Below are 26,010 nucleotides of genomic sequence, written 5' to 3'. Positions count from 1 at the left end.
TATTCCGTTTATATTTGCATCCAACACAATTTCCCAACTCATATGGAAACGGGGTTTGTATTTACACAATGTTTGTATTTTTGAAGTAATGTATTCACCATAGTTTTTAAGTGCATCCATCTTTCTCGCGTTGTTTAGAATCACGTAAATTGCAACTCGCTATGCTGCGGTCATGAACGCGCATCTAACGGACCCAATCGCTGGCAATATTGCTGAGATATACTTTGTCATTGAGAGCAACATTTGTGGAAAAACAGGACCGGGAAGACACAGGGAAAGGAGGACAAATTACCAGGTTTTCCCGGGCAAAAACGGGAAGGTTGACAGGTTTGCTTCGCACTCTCTTTATACGGTGGAGTTGTGTCAAGTGAGAGCAGCTCCTACCCCGCCTCATTCTGTGCGTGGAGGAGGCGCGACAAAGCACCCAGCGCAGACAGAATGAGCAGGCTTCTGCATCAAAACATTAAGGATTACATATATCGTAGGGCTAGGCCAGGGTTGGCAACCCGCGGCTCCGGAGCCGCATGCGGCTCTTTGACCACTCCGATGCGGCTCCGCTGCATATTTGCCGACCCTGGGCAGTGCCTCTTCCAAAAATCTCACGGGGAAAATATTCTACGATTTACACCCTAACAATATTAATAAGGGCGTGCCGTGAAGGCACAGCATTTAACACCCTCTACAACCTGTTCAAACAGCGTGCCAGCCCAGCCACATGTTGTATGCAGCTTCTGCTAGCACACGTAAGTGACAGCAACGCATACTTGGTCAACAGCCACACAGGTTACATTGACGGTGGCCGTATAAAACAACTTTAACACTCTTACTAATATGCGCCACACTGTGAACCAAAACCAAACAAGAATGACAAACACATTTCGGGAGAACATCTGCACCGTAACACAACATAAACACAACAGAACAAATACCTAGAATCCCATGCAGCCCTGACTCTTCCGGGCTACATTATACACCCCCGCTACCACCAAACCCCGCCTCCCCAACCCTGCTCCCCCACACATCAAACCCACCCCCACCCCCTCTGTGCGTCGATTGAGGTGGGCGGGGTTTGGTGGATGAGAGCTGCGATGTACGTGACACCGCCCAGCTGCTCATCTTCTTACGTGGGATAACTACAGACTTTCAAATCACGAAGGAGCTGGCAGCCATGCAGTCAATTAAAGAGACAACCACAGGTAATGACTTGTTCACAGAGGTAAATGCGTGTTTGGACATGTTAGGACTGAAATGGGACAAGCTGGTAGGTGTGACAATCCAATCCAATCTACTTTATTTATATAGCACATTTAAACAACAAAATGTTTCCAAAGTGCTGCACAACAATATTAAAAACAATATTCAAATATTATCCATAGCTCCACCAATGACTGAATAAAAACAAAAAATAATTACATATAAAACCAATATAAAAAACAATATAAAATAAATATGATTAAAACGATTTTTAACAACAGATGGTTGTCCAAATCTGACGGGGAAAAATGTTGGATAATGCAGGATAAAGTGACAGAAATGAACCCTGTGCAGAAATGGAAATTTTTGCATTGCATTATAGATCAGGAAAAGTTGTGTAAAACAGTGTTAAAAATAAAACCTTCAAAAGCAATCTGCTTTTGTATAAAGTTAAGTAAGGTTAAATTAAATTATTATTATTATTATTATTATTTATCTTACGGTATATCAAAAATAATATTGAGCAAAATTGAATTGAAATATTGTCGGTGTGGCCCTCCAGCAGTGCTCGGGTTGCTTATGCGGCCCCCGGTAAAAATTAATTGCCCACCCCTGCTCTAGCAGGTGACTTTTCAAATTATGCTACAAATTAGCAGTAATGCTTCTTTTTGTAGCAACGCTTTTGCCGCATACTTGACATATTACGGTTGTCTGTTCAACATATTCCCGCTTGAAGCCAAACCACCGCCAGACGATGGACCCCGTGCTGTTTTTCTTAGGAATTAATTCTTCTTCCTTCATTTGTTACCAGATTCGCACCTTCTCTCCCTCGTATTACCACTCGCACCGCACTGCTAGCATCACAGCTAATGTTACCCATACTGCTACCTCTCTGCTCCGCGAGGGTGTATGACGTTGCACGCGTGACAGTAAGTGACGTATGTAAGAAGGTGCGTTTGTTTTAGGTCTCTGTGAGAAGGAGAGACGAGAAAGAGTGAGAAACACATGTAGTGTAATGCCTGCAGCTAAAAGCAACTGCGTGAGAACGTGGGTAGAGCAACCGTGCCAGAAACCTGAGGGTTACAGGTTCGCTCCCCGCCTTTTACCATCCAAAAATCGCTGCCGTTGTGTCCTTGGGCGGGACACTTCACCCTTTGCCCCCGGTGCCACTCACACCGGTGAATTGAATGATGAATGATAGGTGGTGGTCGGAGGGGCCGTTGGCGCAAATTGCAGCCACGCTTCCGTCAGTCTACCCCAGGGCAGCTGTGGCTATGAAAGTAGCTTACCACCACCAGGTGTGAATGAATGATGGGTTCTACATGTAAAGCGACTTTGGGTACTTAGAAAAGCGCTATATAAATCCCAGGTATTATTATTATTATTATTATACTCGAATATCACAATATAGTCATTTTCTATATCGCAAATCCGCGATACATAGAGTGTATTTGATATATCGCCCAGCTCTAATATATCGGTATCACGGTAATGTCTCAAATACATATCTTTCTAAAATATACCGCCCAGCCCTATATACCGTCAATACTCCAGGTATTAGATTTTTTTTTTTTTATTAGCTCAAAATCGATTGTCATTTTTGTTTTTGTTTTTAAACACGGAAAGTAAGTCTCTGGACATATACGGCTTTCACGGCAAAAACCCAATGATTTAAATCAGAGCAAATAGTAGGAAATAATTTAAATATTTAATTTGAGATTGTTAAATCGCCATCCCGTGTTTTTGTCTGATTATAATTGTGAACAAAAATGTAATTATTCAATGATCTTCAAAATATCAGCATTGGTATTATCAATGCAGCCCCTATCACTACTTGGTATTGGATCGATACCCGAATTTGTAGTATTCCCCAAAACTAATCTAAAGTATTGAAACAGAATAAATTCTGGGTACATTTTAACAGAAGTGTAGATATAAACACCTTACAACAGAAAGTAAGCAGATTAATAATAGTTTTGAGAAAATAATACAAATCGGAAATGATGTAATATGTTACTGCATACATCAGCAGCTAAATAGAAGTCTTTGTAACGAATTTTGAAATGGTTCTAGTATCATTTACATACCAAATAATATATTGTGATATATACTGTATGTCGTTATTGCAGGAGGCTGCAATATACAAACCCCGTTTCCATATGAGTTGGGAAATTGTGTTAGATGTAAATATAAACGGAATACAATGATTTACAAATCATTTTCAACCCATATTCAGTTGAATATGCTACAAAGACAACATATTTGATGTTCAAACTAATAAACTTTTTTTTTTTGTGTGCAAATAATCATTAACTTTAGAATTTGATGCCAGCAACACGTGCCAAAGAAGTTGGGAAAGGTGGCAATAAATACTGATAAAGTTGAGGAATGCTCATCAAACACTTATTTGGAACATCCCACAGGTGAACAGGCAAATTGGGAACAGGTGGGTGCCATGATTGGGTATAAAAGTAGATTCCATGAAATGCTCAGTCATTCACAAACAAGGATGGGGCGAGGGTCACCACTTTGTCAACAAATGCGTGAGCAAATTGTTGAACAGTTTAAGAAAAACCTTTCTTAACCAGCTATTGCAATGAATTTAAGGATTTCACCATCTACGGTCCGTAATATCATCAAAGGGTTCAGAGAATCTGGAGAAATCACTACATGTAAGCAGCTAAGCCCGTGACCTTCGACCCCTCAAACTGTACTGCATCAACAAGCGACATCAGTGTGTAAAGGATATCACCACACGGGCTCAGGAACACTTCAGAAACCCACTGTCAGTAACTACAGTTGGTCGCTACATCTGTAAGTGCAAGTTAAAACTCTCCTATGTAAGGCAAAAACCGTTATCAACAACACCCAGAAACACCGCCGGCTTCCCTGAGCCAGAGCTCATCTAAGATGGACTGATACAAAGTGGAAAAGTGTTCTGTGGTCTGACGAGTCCACATTTCAAATTGTTTTTGGAAACTGTGGACGTCGTGTCCTCCGGACCAAAGAGGAAAAGAACCATCCGGATTGTTATAGGCGCAAAGTTGAAAAGCCAGCATCTGTGATGGTATGGGGGTGTTTTAGTGCCCAAGACATGGGTAACTTACACATCTGTGAAGGCGCCATTAATGCTGAAAGGTACATACAGGTTTTGGAGCAAAATATGTTGCCATCCAAGCAACGTTACCATGGACGCCCCTGCTTATTTCAGCAAGACAATGCCAAGCCACGTGTTACATCAACGTGGCTTCATAGTAAAAGAGTGCGGGTACTACACTGGCCTGTCTGTAGTCCAGACCTGTCTCCCATTGAAAATGTGTGGCGCATTATGAAGCCTAAAATACCACAACGGAGACCCCCGAACTGTTGAACAACTTAAGCTGTACATCAAGCAAGAATGGGAAAGAATTCCACCTGAGAAGCTTAAAAAATGTGTTTCCTCAGTTCCCAAACGTTTACTGAGTGTTTTTAAAAGGAAAGGCCATTTAACACAGTGGTGAACATGCCCTTTCCCAACTACTTTGGCACGTGTTGCAGCCATGAAATTCTAAGTTGATTATTATTTGCAAAAAAATAAATAAAGTTTATGAGTTTGAACATAAAATATGTTGTCTTTGTAGTGCATTCAATTTAATATGGGTTGAAAAGGATTTGTAAATCATTGTATTCCGTTTATATTTACATCTAACACAATTTCCCAACCCATATGGAAACGGGGTTTGTATATTACGATATAGATCTAAGGCCATATTGCCCATCCCTAATTGATAACCGCACTTTGATAAACTCACAGACTGGTGGTACTGCAAATAAAGCAAGCTAACGTGCTAATGGCTGGCGAGCTAGCCTAAATGAATACATACGAGATTTAAAGTCTTTCCCCATTTAGATTTGACATACCCCAATCTAAACTTGTATAAACGCATTACTGTCTGAGCAACTAAGCTATTCAATTTAAATAAAATGTAAACACTCAAACATTAATGACTCTTAAGAAGCCAAAATACTATGTAATGTTTCCTTTGCCAAGAAGATATATTGTGTGTCTATTTTATAATTGTTTATGATTATAAAGCATTTTGTGATTACAAAATGCTTTTTTCTTTTTGAGGAAGTTAAATTTGGTGGTTTATTGTTTTTCTTTATTGCTGCTATTTTAACTGCTTTTTTAATACATAAACAGGGTTAGTTGTTTAGCATTTTTCACTTCTTTTTTTTTAATTAACATGTTATCAGTCTATTTAAATGTTCTAACAGCTGAATGAGCAGCATGGTTACAGTTAGGGCTGGGCGATATGGCCTTTTATTAATATCCCAATATTTTTAGACCATGTCACGATACACGATATATATCTGGATATTTTGCCTTAGCCTTGAATTAACACTTGATGCATATAATCACACCAGTATGATGATTCTATGTGTCTACATTAAAACATTCTTCTTCATACTGCATTAACATATGCTCATTTTAAACTTTCATGTCGAGAGGGAAATCACAACTAAGTCAATTTACCAAAATTGTATTTATTAAACAGTTAAGCAGTGGCACAAACATTCATGTAATTTTCAAAACAGAAAGTGCAAGATTGTCAGACATTTTAAAACAAGCTATTAGTGCACTTTTGTGCATGATGTCACTAAGATGACATATCAAAACAACACTAAACTTTTTGTACAGAATGCCACTACAATAGTTTAAAACAAATAAAGTGCACTTTTGTGCATGATGTCACACAAGATATTTCAATAACTGTCAAATAAAAATTAGCTGCATAATAGGAAATCAAATAGTTTATGTCCTTCGCTATATGGTAGGTTACTGCGGACGTTATCTCCTTCTGTTGTGGACTAGTTTTTTCATACGGCGTTGATGTGGAAATGGTGGCTTGGGCATTTTGTTGGTGTGGCACCGAATGGAGATGTTGACATGCGGAGTTTCAAGCACTCTTCATTCTCTAGCGAGTGACTTTTCAAATGATGCTACACATTAGCAGTGCTGCTACTTTTTGTAGCAACGCTTTTGCTGCACACTTGACATATTACGGTTGTCTGTTCGACATCTTGCCGCTTGAAACCAAACCAACCCCAGAAGATGGACCCCATGCTGTTTTTGTTGGGAATTAATTCTTCCTTCATTTGTTACCAGATTCGCACCTTCTTTCTCTCGTATTACCACTCGCACCACTCCGCTAGCATAACAGCAAACGTTACCCATGCCGCTACCTCTGTCACACGTGACAGTATGTGACGTATGTAAGAAGGTACGCTTGTTTTACGTCTCTGTGAGAAGGACAGACAAGAAAAAGAGTGAGAAGAGCCTGTAGTGTAATGCCCGCAGCTAAAAGCAACTGCGTGAGAACGTATACTCGAATATCACAATATAGTAATGTTCTATATCGCACAGGGACAAACCCGCGATATATCGAGTATATTCGATATATCGCCCAGCCCTAGTTACAGTATGAATAAATATTTATGAATGAATTAGTCATCTTTGTTGTTTGTAAGCAAATGGGTACAATAACAAGCTGCATTTAAACCAGGGGTCGGGAACCTTTGTGACTCAGAGAGTCAAGAAAGCAAAATATTTGGAAATGTATTTCTGTGAGAGCCATATAATATATTTTAAGACTGAATTCAATAAAATGTGAGTATAATAAGCCTCTAAATGTATTCTTTTAAATAATGTTGTTATAATACTCACCATTAATGCGACTTCTGGTGCTGCACGGATTTGCTGATGGCTTTGTACTCTGGTTGGTACTTGGTGAGGTTAAGCTTCATGCAGCCAGGGAAAAGAACGGCGCTACATTTATGTCCTTCACTTGCGTTTCCTCCACTTGGTTTGCCATCATGATGGTACGATCATGAACAGTTCTTGCCGACAGAGGCATGTCTTGTATCCGTTTAATTATCTTGTCTTTGTTCAGAAGATCATCAAAAAGTTAATTGGCTACATCCAGCATAAACGTTTTAGCATACTCGCCATCTGTGAATGGTTTTGCGTTCCTCACTATTGCTAAAGATCCAGCAAAACTAGCGGAATTATAGTCACCTTGCCGGGTCCATACGCGGAGTTGATGCTGGCTAACTTGCACCCTGCTCAGTAGCTCTTGGCACGCTTTCTTCCTGCTGTCTCCCGCAGGGTATTTTGATGCAAAGGTAGCATGGCGTGTGTCGAAGTGCCGCTTTACATTTGACCGTTTCATCGATGCAATTTTGTCATTGCAAATTAGACACACTGCAGAGCCTGCTCTGTCCACAAAGGGGAATTATTCGGTCCATTCGTCCTGAAATGTACGATACTCCTCATCTTTTTTACTTTTTGCCATCTTCTTCGTCGAAGGGTTAGCTTTGAGCTAATGACCGCGCAGACTGATTCAAAAGAGGGCGTTTATCTGTTTACCCAGCAACGCCCAACGTAGGCTATTATCATCCAATTAAAATAATGGACAATTGCTCCTGCAGCCAACTGCAGCCCTTAACAAGACATGAGCAGTGGAAAATCGATGGATGTATTAAAACAAGCGATAATATTTTGTTTTATCTGAAAAGCCGAAATCCACGAGCCAGATGCAATCATCAAAAGAGCCACACCTGGCTCGCGAGCCATAGGTTCCCGACCCCTGATTTAAACATCCATCCATCCATCCATCCATCTTCTTCCGCTTATCCGAGGTCGGGTCGCGGGGGCAGCAGCCTAAGCAGGGAAGCCCAGACTTCCCTCTCCCCAGCCACTTCGTCTAGCTCTTCCTGTGGGACCCCGAGGCGTTCCCAGGCCAGCCGGGAGACATAGTCTTCCCAACGTGTCCTGGGTCTTCCCCGCGGCCTCCTACCGGTCGGACGTGCCCTAAACACCTCCCTAGGGAGGCGTTCGGGTGGCATCCTGACCAGATGCCCGAACCACCTCATCTGGCTCCTCTCGATGTGGAGGAGCAGTGGCTTTACTTTGAGCTCCCCCCGGATGGCAGAGCTTCTCACCCTATCTCTAAGGGAGAGCCCCGCCACCCGGCGGAGGAAACTCATTTCGGCCGCTTGTACCCGTGATCTTGTCCTTTCGGTCATAACCCAAAGCTCATGACCATAGGTGAGGATGGGAACGTAGATCGACCGGTAAATTGAGAGCTTTGCCTTCCGGCTCAGCTCCATCTTCACCACAACGGATCGATACAGCATCCGCATTACTGAAGACGCCGCACCGATCCGCCTGTCGATCTCACGATCCACTATTCCCTCACTCGTGAACAAGACTCCGAGGTACTTGAACTCCTCCACTTGGGGCAAGATCTCCTCCCCAACCCGGAGATGGCACTCCACCCTTTTCCGGGCGAGAACCATGGACTCGGACTTGGAGGTGCTGATTCTCATCCCAGTCGCTTCACACTCGGCTGCGAACCGATCCAGTGAGAGCTGAAGATCCTGGCCAGATGAAGCCATCAGGACCACATCATCTGCAAAAAGCAGAGACCTAATCCTGCAGCCACCAAACCAGATCCCCTCAACGCCTGACTGCGCCTAGAATTCTGTCCATAAAAGTTATGAACAGAATCGGTGACAAAGGGCAGCCTTGGCGGAGTCCAACCCTCACTGGAAACGTGTCCGACTTACTGCCGGCAATGCGGACCAAGCTCTGGCACTGAGCATACAGGGAGCGGACTGCCACAATCAGACAGTCCGATACCCCATACTCTCTGAGCACTCCCCACAGGACTTCCCGAGGGACACGGTCGAATGCCTTCTCCAAGTCCACAAAACACATGTAGACTGGTTGGGCAAACTCCCATGCACCCTCAAGGACCCTGCCGAGAGTATAGAGCTGGTCCACAGTTCCACGACCAGGCCGAAAACCACACTGTTCCTCCTGAATCCGAGGTTCGACTATCCGGCGTAGCCTCCTCTCCAGTACACCTGAATAGACCTTACCGGGAAGGCTGAGGAGTGTGATCCCACGATAGTTAGAGCACACCCTCCGGTTCCCCTTCTTAAAGAGAGGAACCACCACCCCGGTCTGCCAATCCAGAGGTACCGCCCCCGATGTCCACGCGATGCTGCAGAGTCTTGTCAACCAAGACAGCCCCACAGCATCCAGAGCCTTAAGGAACTCCGGGCGGATCTCATCTACCCCTGGGGCCTTGCCACCGAGGAGCTTTTTAACTACCTCAGCAACCTCAGCCCCAGAAATAGGAGAGCCCACCACAGACTCCCCAGGCACTGCTTCATCATAAATAGACGTGTTGGTGGGATTGAGGAGGTCTTCGAAGTATTCCCTCCACCGATCCACAACATCCGCAGTCGAGGTCAGCAAAACACCATCCCCGCCATACACGGTGTTGATAGTGCACTGCTTCCCCTTCCTGAGACGGCGGATGGTGGTCCAGAATTGCTTCGAAGCCGTCCGGAATGATTTTAAACATTAATGGAAAAATTAGAGCCAATAAATATGTGTACGCTATACAATCCCACTAGTCGGCTAATTGTTAAGATAGTCAATGACTAATCGACTATCAAAGTAGTCGTTAGTTGCAGCCCTAATTTGCACAAAGTATTACCATCACTGATACGAGCCTGAATTTTACTCTGAATTGGATCAATAAGAAAATCAGCAGTATCGCACATCACTAATCGTTACATGCCTAATCATAACTATCATCCCTGGCTGGAAGAGATTACTTATCTTAGACATGACATCACCAAACAACAAAGTCACAGATTCTTGACCATGGTGTACCATCCATCCATCCATCCATTTTCTACCGCTTATTCCCTTTGGGGTCGCGGGGGGCGCTGGAGCCTATCTCAGCTACAATCGGGCGGAAGGCGGGGTACACCCTGGACAAGTCGCCACCTCATCACAGGGCCAACACAGATAGTCATAAGTGCTAAAACTATCTATCATGTCAATATTGTGTCGAGTTGCAGCACATCATATCAACATCTAAAGTAGATCAACTTTTTTCCAGGCATAACAAATGTTCCAACAATATCGCTAATTTGAAGGCACGTTTTTATGGCCACCATCTAAGACTCCAGGGAGGATGATTTTACACGGTGCCAATAAAAGCCCCAAAAGTAAATAAGGACTGTGCCCTACAATCGAGGTGTTATCTTTACAGGACAACATTGCTGACGACACCATAAAAACATTGCAGAGAGCCTCCACTGAACAATACAAAATGTAATGGTTGACATCAAAAACAGTTTATTTTGCAAAGATTGCATGCAACCGTTCCTGCACTAGCAAATGAGTAACTACTTGACTGTACAAGTAAAAACTATATTTGCAAGGCGGAATCTTTTTTTTATGCATTGCACGGAAACTATGCTACCAGTCCAGCCGGTTTTGACTTTGACTCATTATTAGTTATGGAACTTCTAAATTTCGAGATGACCATGTGATGGAAACAGAAAACAAAATATGGCCTAGCAGTACATTTGAGTGTGTAGAGCCCAGAACGTTTATGTAAAAAGAGTGACATGTATCACTATGGCATGTTTGAAAATACATAATTAAACAGACGATTGTTCAGAGTTGAGATGGACCCGTGACACCATAAATTGCGAGTTTTGACGACGACCCCGGCGTTACCCTCACAATAATCGACGCTAAAAAATGCCACCTTAATTCAACTGGTGACGGTATAAGGATGACGCACGTTCATATGTGAACAAGACATGTTCGTCTAAAAAAAATAACCAAAATGTGTTGACATTATTGCAGGTTAGCAACTGTTAGCCTGCTTAGCTGCTTAAAGCAAACGGCTAGCAGCGATGAGCTAGCGCCCAACTTTAACCGTCCGACCGAGTTGCTGTTGACACTGGCCTCTTTCAAGTGGTTTTACGGTTAGGAATCTCAATGTTATTTATGTTACATCAAATCGGGAGCTTTGTGTAACTTCGTGCTAAATAATATTTTTTCAAGCAAGAGCTCAAAAGAGGGAGATTTTTATAACCTAATCTTCAAAACTGCTAGCTTCGCCGTCGCCTCAGAGACAGGAAGTTGCAGCGTTGGTTGATACTAATTATATATATATATATATATATATATATATATATATATAGGAAGAAAAGCGTTAACTTACCGTTCAGTTTGTTGAGGGGAATGTTTAGGTCGGGCGTCTGTCCGCCGTTTCCATGTGAGAATACACCACGGTTGTTAAAAAGAAAATGTAGCAGCAAAAACTTGTCATGGAAAACCAGGGTACGTCCCTTGGGTGAGTCAAGTTACGGAAAGTAAGGTGCACATCCGGTTGGAAAATATTGCCTTTCACAATAAAAAGCACAATGATTACGTATTATAAAGAGCAAGAGTGAACCATTTAGACTGAATGCATGTTCAATCGTTATTAAACGTATAGACAGTTTCCACATCAAACCTAAACTTGCATATGTAAGTTTCAAAATTATTTTTCTACTTGCTTAACATTTTGACAGTTCTAGTTAAAAGCTCAAGTAAAGCCTGCAGGCCATAGGGGCGCAAAAATTGTTTATTGCCCTGTAATTTTATTCAAAGAATACAATTATATATTTTCACATGAAACAAAGTTTTGGCACCACTCTAAAAAATAAAGGTAACAAGACAAAGTTAGCATAGCTGCGCATAGCTATGTTACATAATATACACACACATACACACACACGCACAGACCCTTTCCAAAAAAAAATGTATATCGTGGAAAAGTGTATTTCCATAATTCCATTCAAAATGTTAAACTTCCATGGATTATAGATTCAAGGCCCACAATTTAAACAATTTCAAGTATTTAGTTGTTTATATGTTTAATTTGGTCCTCAAACTCAAAAACCCCACAAAAACAACTGTGAAGAAATGACCATTTAATTCTCAGTTTTTGCAGAAAAAAATCAGGATCACATCAAATTAATCAAAATATGGTCTGAATTTGGTGGTTTTTGAAGCAGTCACTCCTACCTCATTCCACTCTTTCTGGATCTCTGCCAGATTCATGAATCTTTGTTTGATAAACCGCAGAAGTCCAAGGTCAGCTCTTCTGCTGGTGCATCTTCTCCTGCCACATTTTGCCCTTTCACCAGACTTTTCAATTGATCCCAGGCGCAGGATCTTTCTGTGTGGAGTTTGCATGTTCTCACGTGACAGCGTGAGTTCCCTCCGGGTACTCCGGCTTTCTCCCACCTCCAAAAACATGCACCTGGGGATAGGCTGATTGGAAACACTAAATTGGCCCTAGTGTGTGAATGTGAGTGTGTGTTGTCTGTCTATCTGTGTTGGCCCTGCGATGAGGTGGCGACTTGTCCAGGTTGTACCCTGCCTTCCGCCCGAATGCAGCTGAGATAGTCTCCAGCGCCCCCCGCAATCCCGAAAGGGACAAGCAATAGAAAATTGATTGGTGGATGGAGGCTTAGACGCAGCACTCTGTGAACAGCCAGCCTCCTGAGCTATGAACTTTTGTGGTTTACCCATTATGGAGGGTATCAATGGTGGTCTTCTGGCCAGTTGTCAAGTCTGCAGTCTTCCCAATATTGATCCTAACTGAGACAACTGAAGCAACTTAATGACACCTGGGAAAACCTGTGCAGGTGCTTTGAGATTAGTAGATGATAAGTGTGTGACACTAGTTTAAAACATTCATACCCTGTAAGTGAAGTAGCACTCAGTTTAAAACATCCATACCCTGTAAGAGAAGCAATTTAATGACACCTGGGAAAACCGGTGCAGGTGCTTTGAGTTTAGTAGTTTAATTATTTTTCTTCTTTTTTGGTTTAATGGCGGTCGTCAAGCAACCTTGTGGTGTGCATTACCGCCACCTTCTGAAATGGAGTGTGGACCGAGATGGAACCCTACTCTATATTGGGGCGGCATGGCGTAGTGGGTAGAGCAACCGTGCCAGAAACCTGAGGGTTGCAGGTTCGCTCCCCACCTCTTACCATTCAAACATCGCTGCCGTTGTGTCCTTGGGCGGGACACTTCACCCTTTGCCCCCGGTGCCACTCACACCAGTGAATTGAATGATGAATGATAGGTGGTGGTCGGAGGGGCCGTTGGCGCAAATTGCAGCCACGCTTCCGTCAGTCTACCCCAGGGCAGCTGTGGCTATGAAAGTAGCTTACCACCACCAGGTGTGAATGAATGATGGGTTCTACATGTAAAGCGACTTTGGGTACTTAGAAAAGCGCTATATAAATCCCAGGTATTATTATTATATTCTTTTGTTTAACCCAGTCTTTTCTTTAAATGTATATAATGCTTTGTATCCTACGTGTTCTGAGTGCAATCCTAAAATATGTTCCACTACTAATCTAACCTCTTTCGGTAACTTATTTCTCAGTATTTCCCTTACACTATTGTATTTCCTACATTGAATTAAAACATGTCCTACACTTTGTATCTTATGGCAACAGTCACACAGCCCTGTTTTATGTTTCCCTATCAATTTCAATGGAATATTTAGATATGTATGTCCTAATCTCATTCTTGTAATGTCTTTCTTCCTATTTCTATTGCCTCCTCTCATTACACCTACTCTCATCTGGATTTAGTAAAACTCTCTACCTTTTGTTTCCTTATTCCAATTGTCTTGCCACTTCTTATTGTGTTCTATCTTAACTATTCTTCACTTCTTCTTCACTGTGGTTAATCTCCATGTTTACTTCTGTTTTAGTGGTTGCTTGCTTTGCGTACCTATCATTCCCCACAACTTCTACATGAGCAGGTACCCAGAATTATTTTACCCCACTTCCCGCTTTATTCATTCTGTAGATTGCCTGAACTAAATCTTGTGTTGTTTCTGATGCTATGTTTGTTATGCTCATTAATGCACTGCTGGAGTCCGAGCACACTACTGCTTTTCTTGCTTTATTTTCGTCTATCCAATTAACTGACATAAATTGCTACCAATTCCCCCGTAAAAACTAATAAATTATCGCTAATTATTTAATTCAATACTATGTTTCCTTGTGGGATAACTGCTACAGCTCCTACTTTATTAATTATAGTTTTTGATGCATCTGTATATATTATGATATTGTCTAAAAACGTTTCCTCAATCCATTGTTCTATCTGGTAATTATTTAAATGTATATTCTTTAATAATTGCATATCTACATCTGGGATATCGTACATCCACTGTGGTATTGCAGGAATTGTAACTGTAGGGCTAACTTTAATATTGTCAATTGGAACTTTTTCCACATATGTCTCCTATTATCCACCCAAAACTATTCATCTTTTTTTTCTTTTTCTTGGCAGTTTAGTAGCACTTGGTGAGTTGGATGTCCTTGCTTGGACCCTTTTAAGTTTGCCCAATAAACTGCCGACAGTTGATCTCTTCTCATGTCTAAAGGTTTTTCAATCATTTCTACTTGTAATGCTGCCGCTTGTGTTGATTTTGTAGCCTGTGACTGGATCCTGTCTATTTTCCCAAGTAATGTTTTTGAAGCAGATTGATAAATGATGCATCCATAATCAATAACAGATCGAATTAAAGTGATATATATTGCTTTCAATGCCTGTCTATCAGGCCCCCAGCCTTTACCCCTCAAAGCCCTCATTATATTTAACACCTTTTTACTTTTTTCCACTATTTTACTGATGTGAATTGACCAGTTAATATATTTATCGAACCATATTTCTAAATATTTAAATACTTAAATACTCTTCTATATTTTCTTCATAAAGTTTCATTTGGAGCTTGTTTTGAACCTTCCTCTTTGTAAAATCCATGACTTATTTTTTCCCAACAGAGTATCTTAAACCCCAAGCTGTTCCCCATTCTTGAACATTATCTACCGCTTTTTGAATCTTCTTTTCTATATGATTTGTATTTCTACCTCTCTTCCACATCATTCCGTCATCCGCAAACAGTGCCATCTCCACTAACCCTTCCACTTCACTAAACACTTCATTTATCATCGAAAATAGTACTGGACTTATTATGTTCCCTTGTGAGGTCCCATTTTCCATTTAATATATTCTACTATATTCATTATCTATTTTTACTAAAATTGTTCTACTTGTTAAGAAGTCTTTTATCCATCTGTATATGTTTTCTGTAATCCAAATTGTATTTAATTTTTATCAGCAACCCCTGTTTTCACAACATATCATAAACTTTTTCTATGTCATAAAATACTGCAATTATACTTTCTTTATTTAGTTGTTCTTTTCTAATTTCCTCTTCCAGCTGCACTGCTGGGTGTTTGTGTTTCTTGCTTTCCGAAATCCACTTTGGTAGGTTTTTATTACTTTTTTTGACTCTAACTAATATATTAGTCGCCCTGTGATGAGGTGGCGACTTGTCCAGGGTGTACCCTGCCTTCCGCCTGAATGCAGCTGAGATAGGCTCCAGCGACCCCCCGCGACCCCAAAAAGGGACAAGCGGTAGAAAATGCATGCATCCATGCATGCATGCATAATATATTAGTCTTTCATTAATCATTTTTTCCATAACTTTGGCCAAATTTGAAGTCAATGCTATCGGCCTATAATTACCAGCCTCTTCCGGGTCTTTTCCTGGTTGGAATTATTGTAGCTTCTTTCCACTCAGCTGGTAATGTTCCTTCTTCTTATATCCTATAATATAATTTCAAAACCACTTCTTTGCCAATGTTACCTACGTAGGTAAATTCCAAAACAAAATGAAAATAGCTAAAGTTGCACCAATTTATAAGACTGGAGACAAACACCAATTTACAAATTATAGACCTATTTCTTTACTTCCACAATTTTCTAATATCATTGAAAAACTGTTCAATAACAGATTAGAGTTTCACAAACAAAAATAGAATACTCACTGAGAACCAATATGGATACAGAGCTAATGTTTCATTTCGATGGCTTTAATTGAAATTACAGAAGAAATCACCAATGCAATAGAGAGTAGAAAATGTGCGGCAGCAGTGTTGATGGATCGAACTAAAGCATTTGACACAATTAATCACAATATTTGAATAAAAAAAACTAGAGCGGTATGGCATCAGAGGGTTGGTCTTAAACTGGATTAGAAGTTATTTAACGAACAGGAAACAATACGTGAAGCTAGGTGAACACATGTCTACAACGCTAAAGATATCCTATGGTGTACCTCAGGGATCAATACTAGGACCAAAATTGTTGTATAAATGACATTTGTAAAGCTACAAAATATTTAAAGTTAGTATTATTTGCGGATGATACAACAGCGTTTTGTTCAGGGGAGAACACACAGAAGCTAATACAAATAATAACAAAAGAAATTAACAAATTAAAAGGATGGTTTGACAAAAACAGACTATCTTTGAATATTAGTAAAACTAAAATAATGCTATTTTGTAACAGTAGAAGAGAAAGTCAAACACAAATACAAATAGACGAATAGAAATTGAAAGAGTAAATGAAACCAAATTTCTAGGTATAATGATTGATGATAAATTGAACTGGAAATCTCATGTAAAAAATGTTAAAGTTAAAAGTTAAAGTACCAAAGATTGTCACACGCATACCCTGGGTGTGATAAAATGTGTCCTCTGCATTTGACCCATCCCCTTGTTCACACCCTGGGAGGCAAGGGGAGCAGTGAGCAGCAGGCGTGGCCGCGCCCGGCAATCATTTTTGGTGATTCAACCCCCAATTCCAACCCTTGATGCTGAGTGCCAAGCAGGGAGGTAATGACCCCCATTTTTATAGTCTTTGGTATGACTCAGCCAAGGATTGAACTCACGACATACTGATTTCAGGGCGGACACTATAACCACAAGGCCATTGAGCAGGTATACAACATAAATATACAACATAAAGTAGCAAGAAGCACGTCAATAATGACTAAAGCAACACATGTTCTAGACCAAAAATCACTCCATATTCTACTGCTCGCTAGTGTTACCATATCTGAGTGATTGTGTAGAAATATGGGGAAATAGCTGCAAAAGTATACTTCATTCATTAACGGTGTTACAAAAAGATCAATTAGAATAATACATAATGTTGGATATAGGGAACATACAACATACTTGCCAACCCTCCCGGATTTTCCGGGAGACTCCCGAAATTCAGCGCTTCTCCCGAAAACCTCCCGGGACAAATTTTCTCCCGAAAATCTCCCGAAATTCAGACGGACTCAGGTCCTCATGGGTTTATTGTTAGGCAGTTTCATTAACGTCCTCCCAGCGCGGCAAAAACACACAACAGCAACAACACACAACAGCAGTCACGTTTTTGTATACCGTAAAGCAGTTCATCTGCCGTAAACAGCAATGTTGTGACACTCTTAAACAGGACAATACTGCCATCTAGAGCATTTGATGAAAGCACTTTTGTGCGTGCAACACATCAATGCAGCATCAGAGAGGGTGTTCAGCATGGTTAGAAAAATAGTGACAGAGAATAGAACAAGGATGGACAATTCAACCCTTAACTCAACCATGAGTAGAAGAGTGTTATGTGTGTGTATATGTGTAAATAAATGAACACTGAAATTCCAAGTATTTATTTTATATATATATATATATATATATATATATATATATATATATATATAATGAAATAGATATATATACGTATATATGCGTATATATATATATATATATATATATATATATATATATATATATATATATATTTATATATATATATATACATATAATAAAATAAATATATATATATATATATATATATGTATATACATATACATATAATTAAAAAAAATAAATAAATATATATATACATATAATAAAATAAATATATATGTATATATATATATATATATATATATATATATATATATATATAGCTAGAATTCACTGAACGTCAAGTATTTCTTGTATATATAATATATATATATATATATATATGTATATACATATATATATTTATATATATAGATATATATAGATATATATATATATATATATATATATATATATATATATATATATATGAAATACTTGACTTGGTGAATTCTAGCTGTAAATATACTCCTCCCCTTTTAGCCACGCCCCCAGCCACGCCCCCGCCCCACCTCGACCCCGCCCACCCCCACCCCTCCCCCCACCTCCCGAAATCAGAGGTCTCAAGGTTGGCAAGTATGACATACAAACCCTTTATTCATTGAATCAAAAATACTGAAATTCCACAACAGTGAATTTGCAAACAGCTCAAATTATACACAAAGCAAACTATAATGTGCTACCCAAGAATATACAACAATTCTTCTCAACAAAATAGGAGAAATATAATCTTAGAGAAAAATGTAATTTAAAACATTTGTACGCACGTACAATACTAGAGACCTTCAGTATATCAGTATGTGGAATTAAATTATGGAATGGATTAAGCAAAGAAATCAAACAATGTACTAATATGATCCACTTCAAGAAACTCTTCAAACTTAAAAGTGTTTACAAAGTACATGGTTCTCATGATAAACATTCTGAATTTATTTCATCCATCCATTCATTTTCAAGATAATCTTACCCATCTCACCATAGGAAGTGACTAAAAGTTTTAGCAACTGCTATGTAAAGGAAAAGGGGTAGTATTAAATAAGTTTTGCTTCGTTCTACTCCTTTTCGAACATGTTGAATAGAGAAACTGGAAATTGTGATGTATCATATTGTATGCATGCATATTTGAAATAAACTCAAACTCAACTCAACTCAACTCAACTCACCGGGTCTTTTCCTGGGGTCGTATTTTTAACCTATTTCATTATTCGAACCATTTCATTCAAATAAAATGTCATATCTATAGTGATAGCTGGTAGTGAGAGTGGGGAGCGTAGAAACTTAAGTTCTGTAATTCACTGTAGCAATTACATTAGACTTCACTGCCATCGGACCAACCTAGTAGTGTGTGACACTCAGTTTAAAACATTCATACCGTGTAATATTTGGGCCGATTTCTTCACAGTACTCTACTTTTTTGAAATTCTGTTTTTGTGGGTTTTGTGAAACAAATAAACAACAAAATACTTGAAATCCTTTTAAGTTGTGGGCCCTGAATCTATAATATATGTAAGTTCAATGTTTTGAATGGAATTATATAAATAAATACACTTTTCCACTACTTCCTAATTAATTTTCAAATGTAGCTTTACAGAAAAAAAACTTAAAACAAAAATATAAACAATTCTAATTGTAGTTATTTATGTTAATTCCTGGACAAAAAAGCTTGTTATGACATCAGATTTGTTTACTTTGTTTTGGTTATTATTTATTTAAAAATACTATTTTGTTGTTACTGTTTATTTGCCAGGCACATAAGCATACATGTTTTAGCTTTAAACATGTTGATAGATTTTATATGTTTTCTTGTTTTTATGACATGCATCAATATAAGCGTCTAAACCTTGCATCCTAGTTTATGATTTCTGTATGCCACCCTCAGTGGAAAATATTTGGACACCCCTCTCTGTTTGTTTTATTATTTATCAATACATATTACAATTGTTTAGTGCGCAATATGTATTATTTATTAGTAATTTTTAGTTTTTCATTACGTTTTTTTTGTTACTGCATGTAAAAATCTGCACTGCAACCACATACATTTCCTATTGTGGGTTATTTTAGCACATTTTAAAACAATGTATTTCTTAATTTCCCTCAGCCTGCAGCACCTTTGCCTCTCCTTTAGTCTTTTAACTCGTGGCCAGATACTTATTTCCGAACTCAAGATTAGGTATACAATTTTAGAATGTAAAGTTTATCACTCATGAATACTGGACAGAAGGGAAAGTATAGAGGTTTAAGAGTGTATATGTTTAGAGCAGGGCAGCACGGGGGAACAGGGGTTACTGCATGTGCCTATACGAAGGTCCTGAGTAGTCCTGAGTTCAATCCTGGGCTCGGGATCTTTCTGTGTGGAGTTTGCATGTTCTCCCCGTGACTGTGTGGGTTCCCTCCGGGTATTCCGGCTTCCTCCCACCTCCAAAAACATGCAACACTAAATTTGCCCTAGTGTGTGAATGTGAGTGTGAATGTTGTCTGTCTATCTGTGTTGGCCCTGGTGGCCACCTGTCCAGGGTGTACCCCGCTTTCCGCCCGAATAGCTCCAGCACCCTCGCGACCCCGAACGGGACAAGCGGTATAGCAAATAGATGGATAGAGCAGACCCAAAAACATTTATTTCTATACTTTCCATACTTTATTATCGTCATATGTCAACACATAAACAATAAGGTAATTTGGTTTGACCCCTTGTTCACCCGTAATCTGTCATACAAATCTGATTATTGAGTGTACTCAGGCTTCTCTCAGTTTTATGTCCTGAAAAATTAACGGATTTGCAAGAAGGGAAAAAGACACAAGGAAAAGCGTTGTGTTATTAAATATCAACATTTCAGTTGTATTTTTTACATATATGTTTTTTAAATTTAATTTTAATTCCAGAATGTACTGTGGGTTATTCAGAACCGTAACAGGCTGCAAATGGTTACCACTGTTTATTGGTGACGTTATGTGACGTCACCAATAAACAATGGTAACCATTTACAGTCTGTCATCTTATTGGTGCGACAAAAACGAGCATATTAAAGATACTAACAAATACTTAAATCAACGCTTTAAACATTAAGGATTAAAGTTTTTTCACCCATTTAAAAATGTGGCGCAAAATCCATATCGTTACGCGACATCTTCGTTCATTGAAGATCTTTGGTGCCATTGACAGCGTGTGGACGACCACTTTGGCGCACGCGCACATCCTCAGATGTCAACTAACAAGATAGGCTTTACACACAGGGAAGTCCTAATTCCCTTACAAGTAAGGTTTTTTTTAACAGCGAAAAGTTATGAGGTAGATAGGTGGTTTAGCGGACAACTACACTAAGATTTGGTTCCCCAAGCTGGCATTGCCTCGGTGAAAATGGACCAGGAGTTTGAGGACATTGAGTCCGGGGGCCGGTGGCAGAAACTGTACATGGTAAGTCTTGTTAGCTAGCTCGCGTCGTTAGCACGAAGCGAAACGACAATAGTCGCAGATTTATTGACGTAAAGCTATATATTTTTTAGCTTTTATTGTTTGTATCACATGTTGTGGATAATTTTTGTATTAATACATTTTGATTCTTAACTTCGTTTATTTGCATACTGTGACGCATGCTCGTGCATATGTCGTGTTCAGTATATCCTAGCGCGAGGATGACCCAAAACAAGACAAAAAAATTACACAACCAAATCAACGCTTTTAGCAAGTTTGTTTACTTAATGCCACTTTTTAAATGACCATGCAGGGCCATTTAACACTACTACCACATAACCCATTACTAGTTATTATTTAATGTACTTTGTGTTTTCTTTAGGAAATCAGGAATCAGTCCCACGAGTGCGCCTACAAGGTGGCAAAGTATCCAGAAAATCGCATACGCAACCGATACAGAGACGTCAGTCCATGTAGGTACTCACTGAAATGCCGCAATTAAAATCATGAAACCAACAAGCGTGATTCTCCATTTATCCTTGCTTCCTTGCAGTTGATCACAGTCGAGTCAAGCTGAAGAACGCCGACAACGACTACATCAACGCCAGCCTGGTTGTCATGGAAGACGCTCAGAGACGTTATGTACTGACTCAGGCAAGTAGTGACCATAATAAAAAAACAGCATGTCATGGAGAGGCATGAAGACGCTACCATGTTGGACACCATTGGTAGAAATAAAATAAAAAAATCCCCAAACAGGCCAAAACATAGCTTAAGGAATTGAAACAATTTATCTTATTTGTTGAGCATCATCAGAGCATAAAACGTTGAAGGGTCTGCATGCTCCAGCAACATTTGTAGTATACTTTAGTAACAACACAGTGTCATTGTTGTCCTCAGGGTCCCCTCAGGAATACATGTGGTCACTTCTGGCTCATGATCTGGGAGCAAAAGACCAAAGCGATCATCATGCTCAACAGGGTCATCGAGAAAGGCTCGGTAAGCAAAGAGTCAACAACTAGACACTGAACTGTACCGCTTGTTGTCCCATGCACACATAAAACGCATTGTTAAAGGTCTCATATTATTCTGTTTTTTTGCTGGAATTTAATTACTTTAAAAGTGTGTTTATAGTAAGCCCTGCTGGGAACCTTGACATGTATGTGTGTGTATCTTTAATGCTAATGTGCTGTGTTTGTCCGCCACTCTTATTTCTTACAAGAGTGTCTCCAAAAAGCTCAACGTGTACTTTTTATTATTTTTGTATGTAAACAAAAACCATTTGAATAATATACATCCCTTAAACCAGGTTGTCCAAAGTGCGACCCGGAGGCCAATTGCAGACCGCAAGTAATTATAAAAAAAAAAAAAAAAAAATTACTGAAAAACATAAACATTGGAATAAAAGCAAACAGGTGTAATGTAATGAGAAAATGTTGCACACTAATTACGATAACACAACGCTGCCATGTAGGCAGTTTTTTTTGTCATTTCTCAAAAAATAATAAAAACTTGTAGATAGATCTGAAATTGCTCATGAGGCCTTTTTGATTCCCGACAAAATATAATAATAAATCAAAAGCAATGTTGTTATGAATTATTTATCTATTTAAGGCTCCAGTTGCTTCATATCAAATATTCCATTTTGAAAAATGTTTTGGGTTAAGTATTGCAAATTTTGTGTTTTTGCCATTAAAAACAGGATTTTCTGTGGGGGAAAGAAGGTTATAAACATAAACAAAAAAAAAATGTATGGCAATGGTTAGATCCAAATTTTATATGTAGATATTTAAGGGTTGAAAGTAAAAAATAAAATATTAATTTTAACACTTCATTGATCGAGAGCCTTTTGGGTCCCCTTGACCTTTTAACATTCACTAAACTGAGGGGAGCCCTAGTGGTTTTGAGAATAAAAATATCAAAATGGCCCCCCGCAGCTTTAATTTTTCAATGTGCGGCCCTCCATGAAAAAAGTTTGGACAATGCTGCCTTAGCAATAAAAAGGAGAAAATAGTAATTAATGGCATTTTTTTTCCTTGTGCATCAGGAAAAGTGTGCCCAGTACTGGCCCACGGCCGAAGACCGAGAGATGGCCTTTAAAGACACGCGCTTCTCGGTCACGCTGTTGTCAGAAGAGATCAAGTCTTACTACACCACCAGAGTTCTGGAGCTGCTGAATGTCAACGTAGGTTTAGTTTCACCCTGAAGTCTTATATCCATGCTGCTTGTTGCAAAAGTGATGGTTCTGTCACAGACGGGGGAGAAAAGAGAAATCCACCACTTTCATTACACCACGTGGCCCGACTTTGGCGTTCCAGAATCCCCAGCGTCGTTCCTCAACTTTCTATTCAAGGTGCGCGAGTCAGGGGCTTTGGGAGCGGATCACGGGCCGGCCGTGGTGCACTGCAGCGCCGGAATCGGACGCTCTGGTACATTTTCGCTAGTGGACACATGCCTGGTGTTGGTGAGTTTTTGCCTGTTATACTTTGTCCATAGGCCGGTAAAGAAAATATACACGCATGCACACACACACACGTTATAGTTAAAGTCCCACTGGGTGTGGTGAAAATTTGTCCACTGCATTTGACCCATCCCCATGAATCATTTGGTTATTTAACCCCCAATTCCAACCCTTGATGCTGAGTGCCAAGCAGGGAGGCAATGTATTTTTTTGTAGTCATTGGTATGACCTCACAACCTCCCAGTCTCAGGGCGGACACTCTAACCACAAGACCACTGAGCTGGTGTGTTGTATATGTATGTATGTACACACACACACACACGTGTGTGTATATATATATATATATATATATATAATGTCTGTATATATATGTGTGTGTGTATATATATATATATGTATGTTTATATATGTGTATGTATATAGATAGATAGATGTGTATAAAAAAAGTTGTTTTCACGCAGATGGACAAGAGAAAAGAGCTGTCAGTGGACATAAAAAAGATTCTTCTGGACATGAGGAAATACCGCATGGGTCTTATTCAGACTCCTGACCAGCTGCGCTTTTCCTTCATGGCAGTGCTAGAAGGAACCAAGAGCATCATGGGAGACTCCACAGTGCAGGTGTTCACAACACACACACTGTATTAGCCAGATTGTAAATTGTATTTACATTCTAGTTATTTCCACACAGAATAAATGGCGAGAGTTGTCCCGGGAAGACCAGGCACCCGCAACTGACTCCCCTCCCTCCACCCAGCCTCAAGTCCACAGTCCCACAGAGCGATGCAACGGCAGCCAGCAGACGCGGTCGCCCGACGAGCAAGAAGATTACCGGCAGGACGGCAAGAGCCAAACAGAGTCCCCCTGCAGGGATCAGGACAACAGCACAACAGCACAGTGGGTGCACACAAGCTCTTGCAGCATTCATTCACATTGCGACGATAACTTTTTTTAAAATTTCTTTTTTCACGCAGAAAACGACGCAGAGACGACGGCTTATATGTAACGGCCGCAGTCACAACAGGCCAAAGGACAAGCGACGCTGAGAGGAAGAGGAAAAGGTGATTAGGATCTCTGTGCGTCCTTGTTTGAAAACAAAAATGGGATTGTCTTTTTTGTTGAGACCCATTTGCTGTCACATGCGAGTCGGTCCTCCCATCATCACCATGCTCAATCTGCTGTTCTCTTCTTGAACAGTTTGGGCTGCATTTGCTGCACATGACCCGGCGTATGTATGCAACCCCTCACCCATACTTTATATACTCAAGCCACTGGTGTCTACTACGTCACATTTGTGGTGTGTCTGCTGTGTTTGTTTTTTCTGAGTTGACAGGCAACAGTTTGACTTTTTTTTTTTTACGCACTCCGGCATGAGTGTGTGTTGGTGTGTAAGAGCAGGGCTGCAGACTTATTTATGATAGCTGAAATGCACGTGCGCTCATATCTTTACCTACATTGGACTGCTTTTGCCCCTCCCCCCCCCGTATTATTTTTTGCATTGGCCATTAAGTCATCCATCTTGTTCAATTGAGGTGGTCTGAAAAGTTTGTACAAATGCTTTGAAGGTGCTAGGCCACAAGAGGTTGCAATCTCCATGATGGAGAAGCAGGCCTTCTGTGAAAAGGTTTTGATTGAAGGTGTAATTATCACCCTCTCCACTAGGTTGCACAACTGTACTTAATGGAATGCTTTGGGCAAACAATGCAGATGTTCGGGGGGATATGTTGTGGTTGTCTCCAGGTATACACTACCAGTTGAATGCTTGTTTTATGTAAGATCTTTGAGGTGTCGTTTGGTCTTAACTGGTACCTGTGATTTTTTTGTCTCTTCCAGAGCAAAAACCATCGACTCTTGACTTCTGCTCTCTATGCCAACCAAAGTTACATTCAAGGGCAACGCCGGCAGCAAAACATCGGCAGAAAACACCAGCTGGCCTCACTTCCACGAGCGTTCCTCATCCATCCAAGTTTAGGTTTTAGCTCTTCAGCACACTTCCTCATCATCACTCTCCAAACATAACACACACAGACATTACTCAAGCAGACACCAGCAAGTTTTACTACATTTATACAGACTGAAACAATTGCTATGCATTGCTGTTTTATAAATGTGTATTTTTCCAGGGGTGGAAATTAAAATGTTTCTATTTTTTATAAGAGTACTTGAAGTTTTCCACAGCGATGCGGCAAAAGTCAGTGGCATGTATATTTTTTTGTTCAACTCAAAAAACAAAAGTATTGTTACACATGAATTAAATTTGATGACAATTTCTTATTTTGGAAAAATTAGTGTTATCTTCTAATAAAACTGGTATCTAGTTTACCTCTGCTTAAACCTGCGATTGAGCAAAGTTATTTTAATGCTTAATAGTTTTTGAGAAAATCTTTTTTACTTTTCCCGCCAGTCTTATTTCAATGAACATGTTAGTGATGTCAGCGTATTTTTGCAAGAGTCGTGTTACACAGGCGGGAATGCTGGGAACACCGCAT

General features: G+C 40.0%; 2 protein-coding genes across 4 annotated transcripts in view; one reads left to right on the top strand and one right to left on the bottom strand.

The window, feature by feature from the left end:
* Nucleotides 1-11,441, bottom strand: part of rnf19a (ring finger protein 19A, RBR E3 ubiquitin protein ligase) — a 44,997-nt gene extending 33,556 nt beyond the window's left edge. For 2 of the 3 annotated variants that reach the window (XM_061930789.1, XM_061930790.1), the window contains exon 1: nt 11,277-11,441. The gene's annotated coding sequence lies outside the window, so the exon portion shown is untranslated. The remainder of the gene's footprint in view (nt 1-11,276) is intronic. The other variant, XM_061930791.1, reaches the window with a different exon arrangement.
* A 9,315-nt stretch (nt 11,442-20,756) lies between these two features.
* ptpn2b (protein tyrosine phosphatase non-receptor type 2b) lies at nt 20,757-25,795 on the top strand. Its single transcript, XM_061930792.2, has 11 exons — nt 20,757-21,064; nt 21,444-21,534; nt 21,615-21,715; nt 21,962-22,060; nt 23,109-23,246; nt 23,316-23,525; nt 23,984-24,142; nt 24,213-24,418; nt 24,496-24,582; nt 24,719-24,749; nt 25,355-25,795. Exons 1-10 carry the CDS (start codon nt 21,008-21,010, stop codon nt 24,741-24,743), a joined length of 1,173 nt encoding a protein of 390 aa, XP_061786776.1. The 5' UTR covers nt 20,757-21,007; the 3' UTR covers nt 24,744-24,749; nt 25,355-25,795.
* Nucleotides 25,796-26,010: the final 215 nt, after the last annotated feature.

The sequence above is a fragment of the Nerophis lumbriciformis genome, linkage group LG37 (genome assembly GCF_033978685.3).
Source record: "Nerophis lumbriciformis linkage group LG37, RoL_Nlum_v2.1, whole genome shotgun sequence".
Classification (NCBI taxonomy): domain Eukaryota; kingdom Metazoa; phylum Chordata; class Actinopteri; order Syngnathiformes; family Syngnathidae; genus Nerophis; species Nerophis lumbriciformis.
Note: the sequence above shows the minus strand (reverse complement) of the source record. Positions and strands in the feature narration are given on the sequence as shown.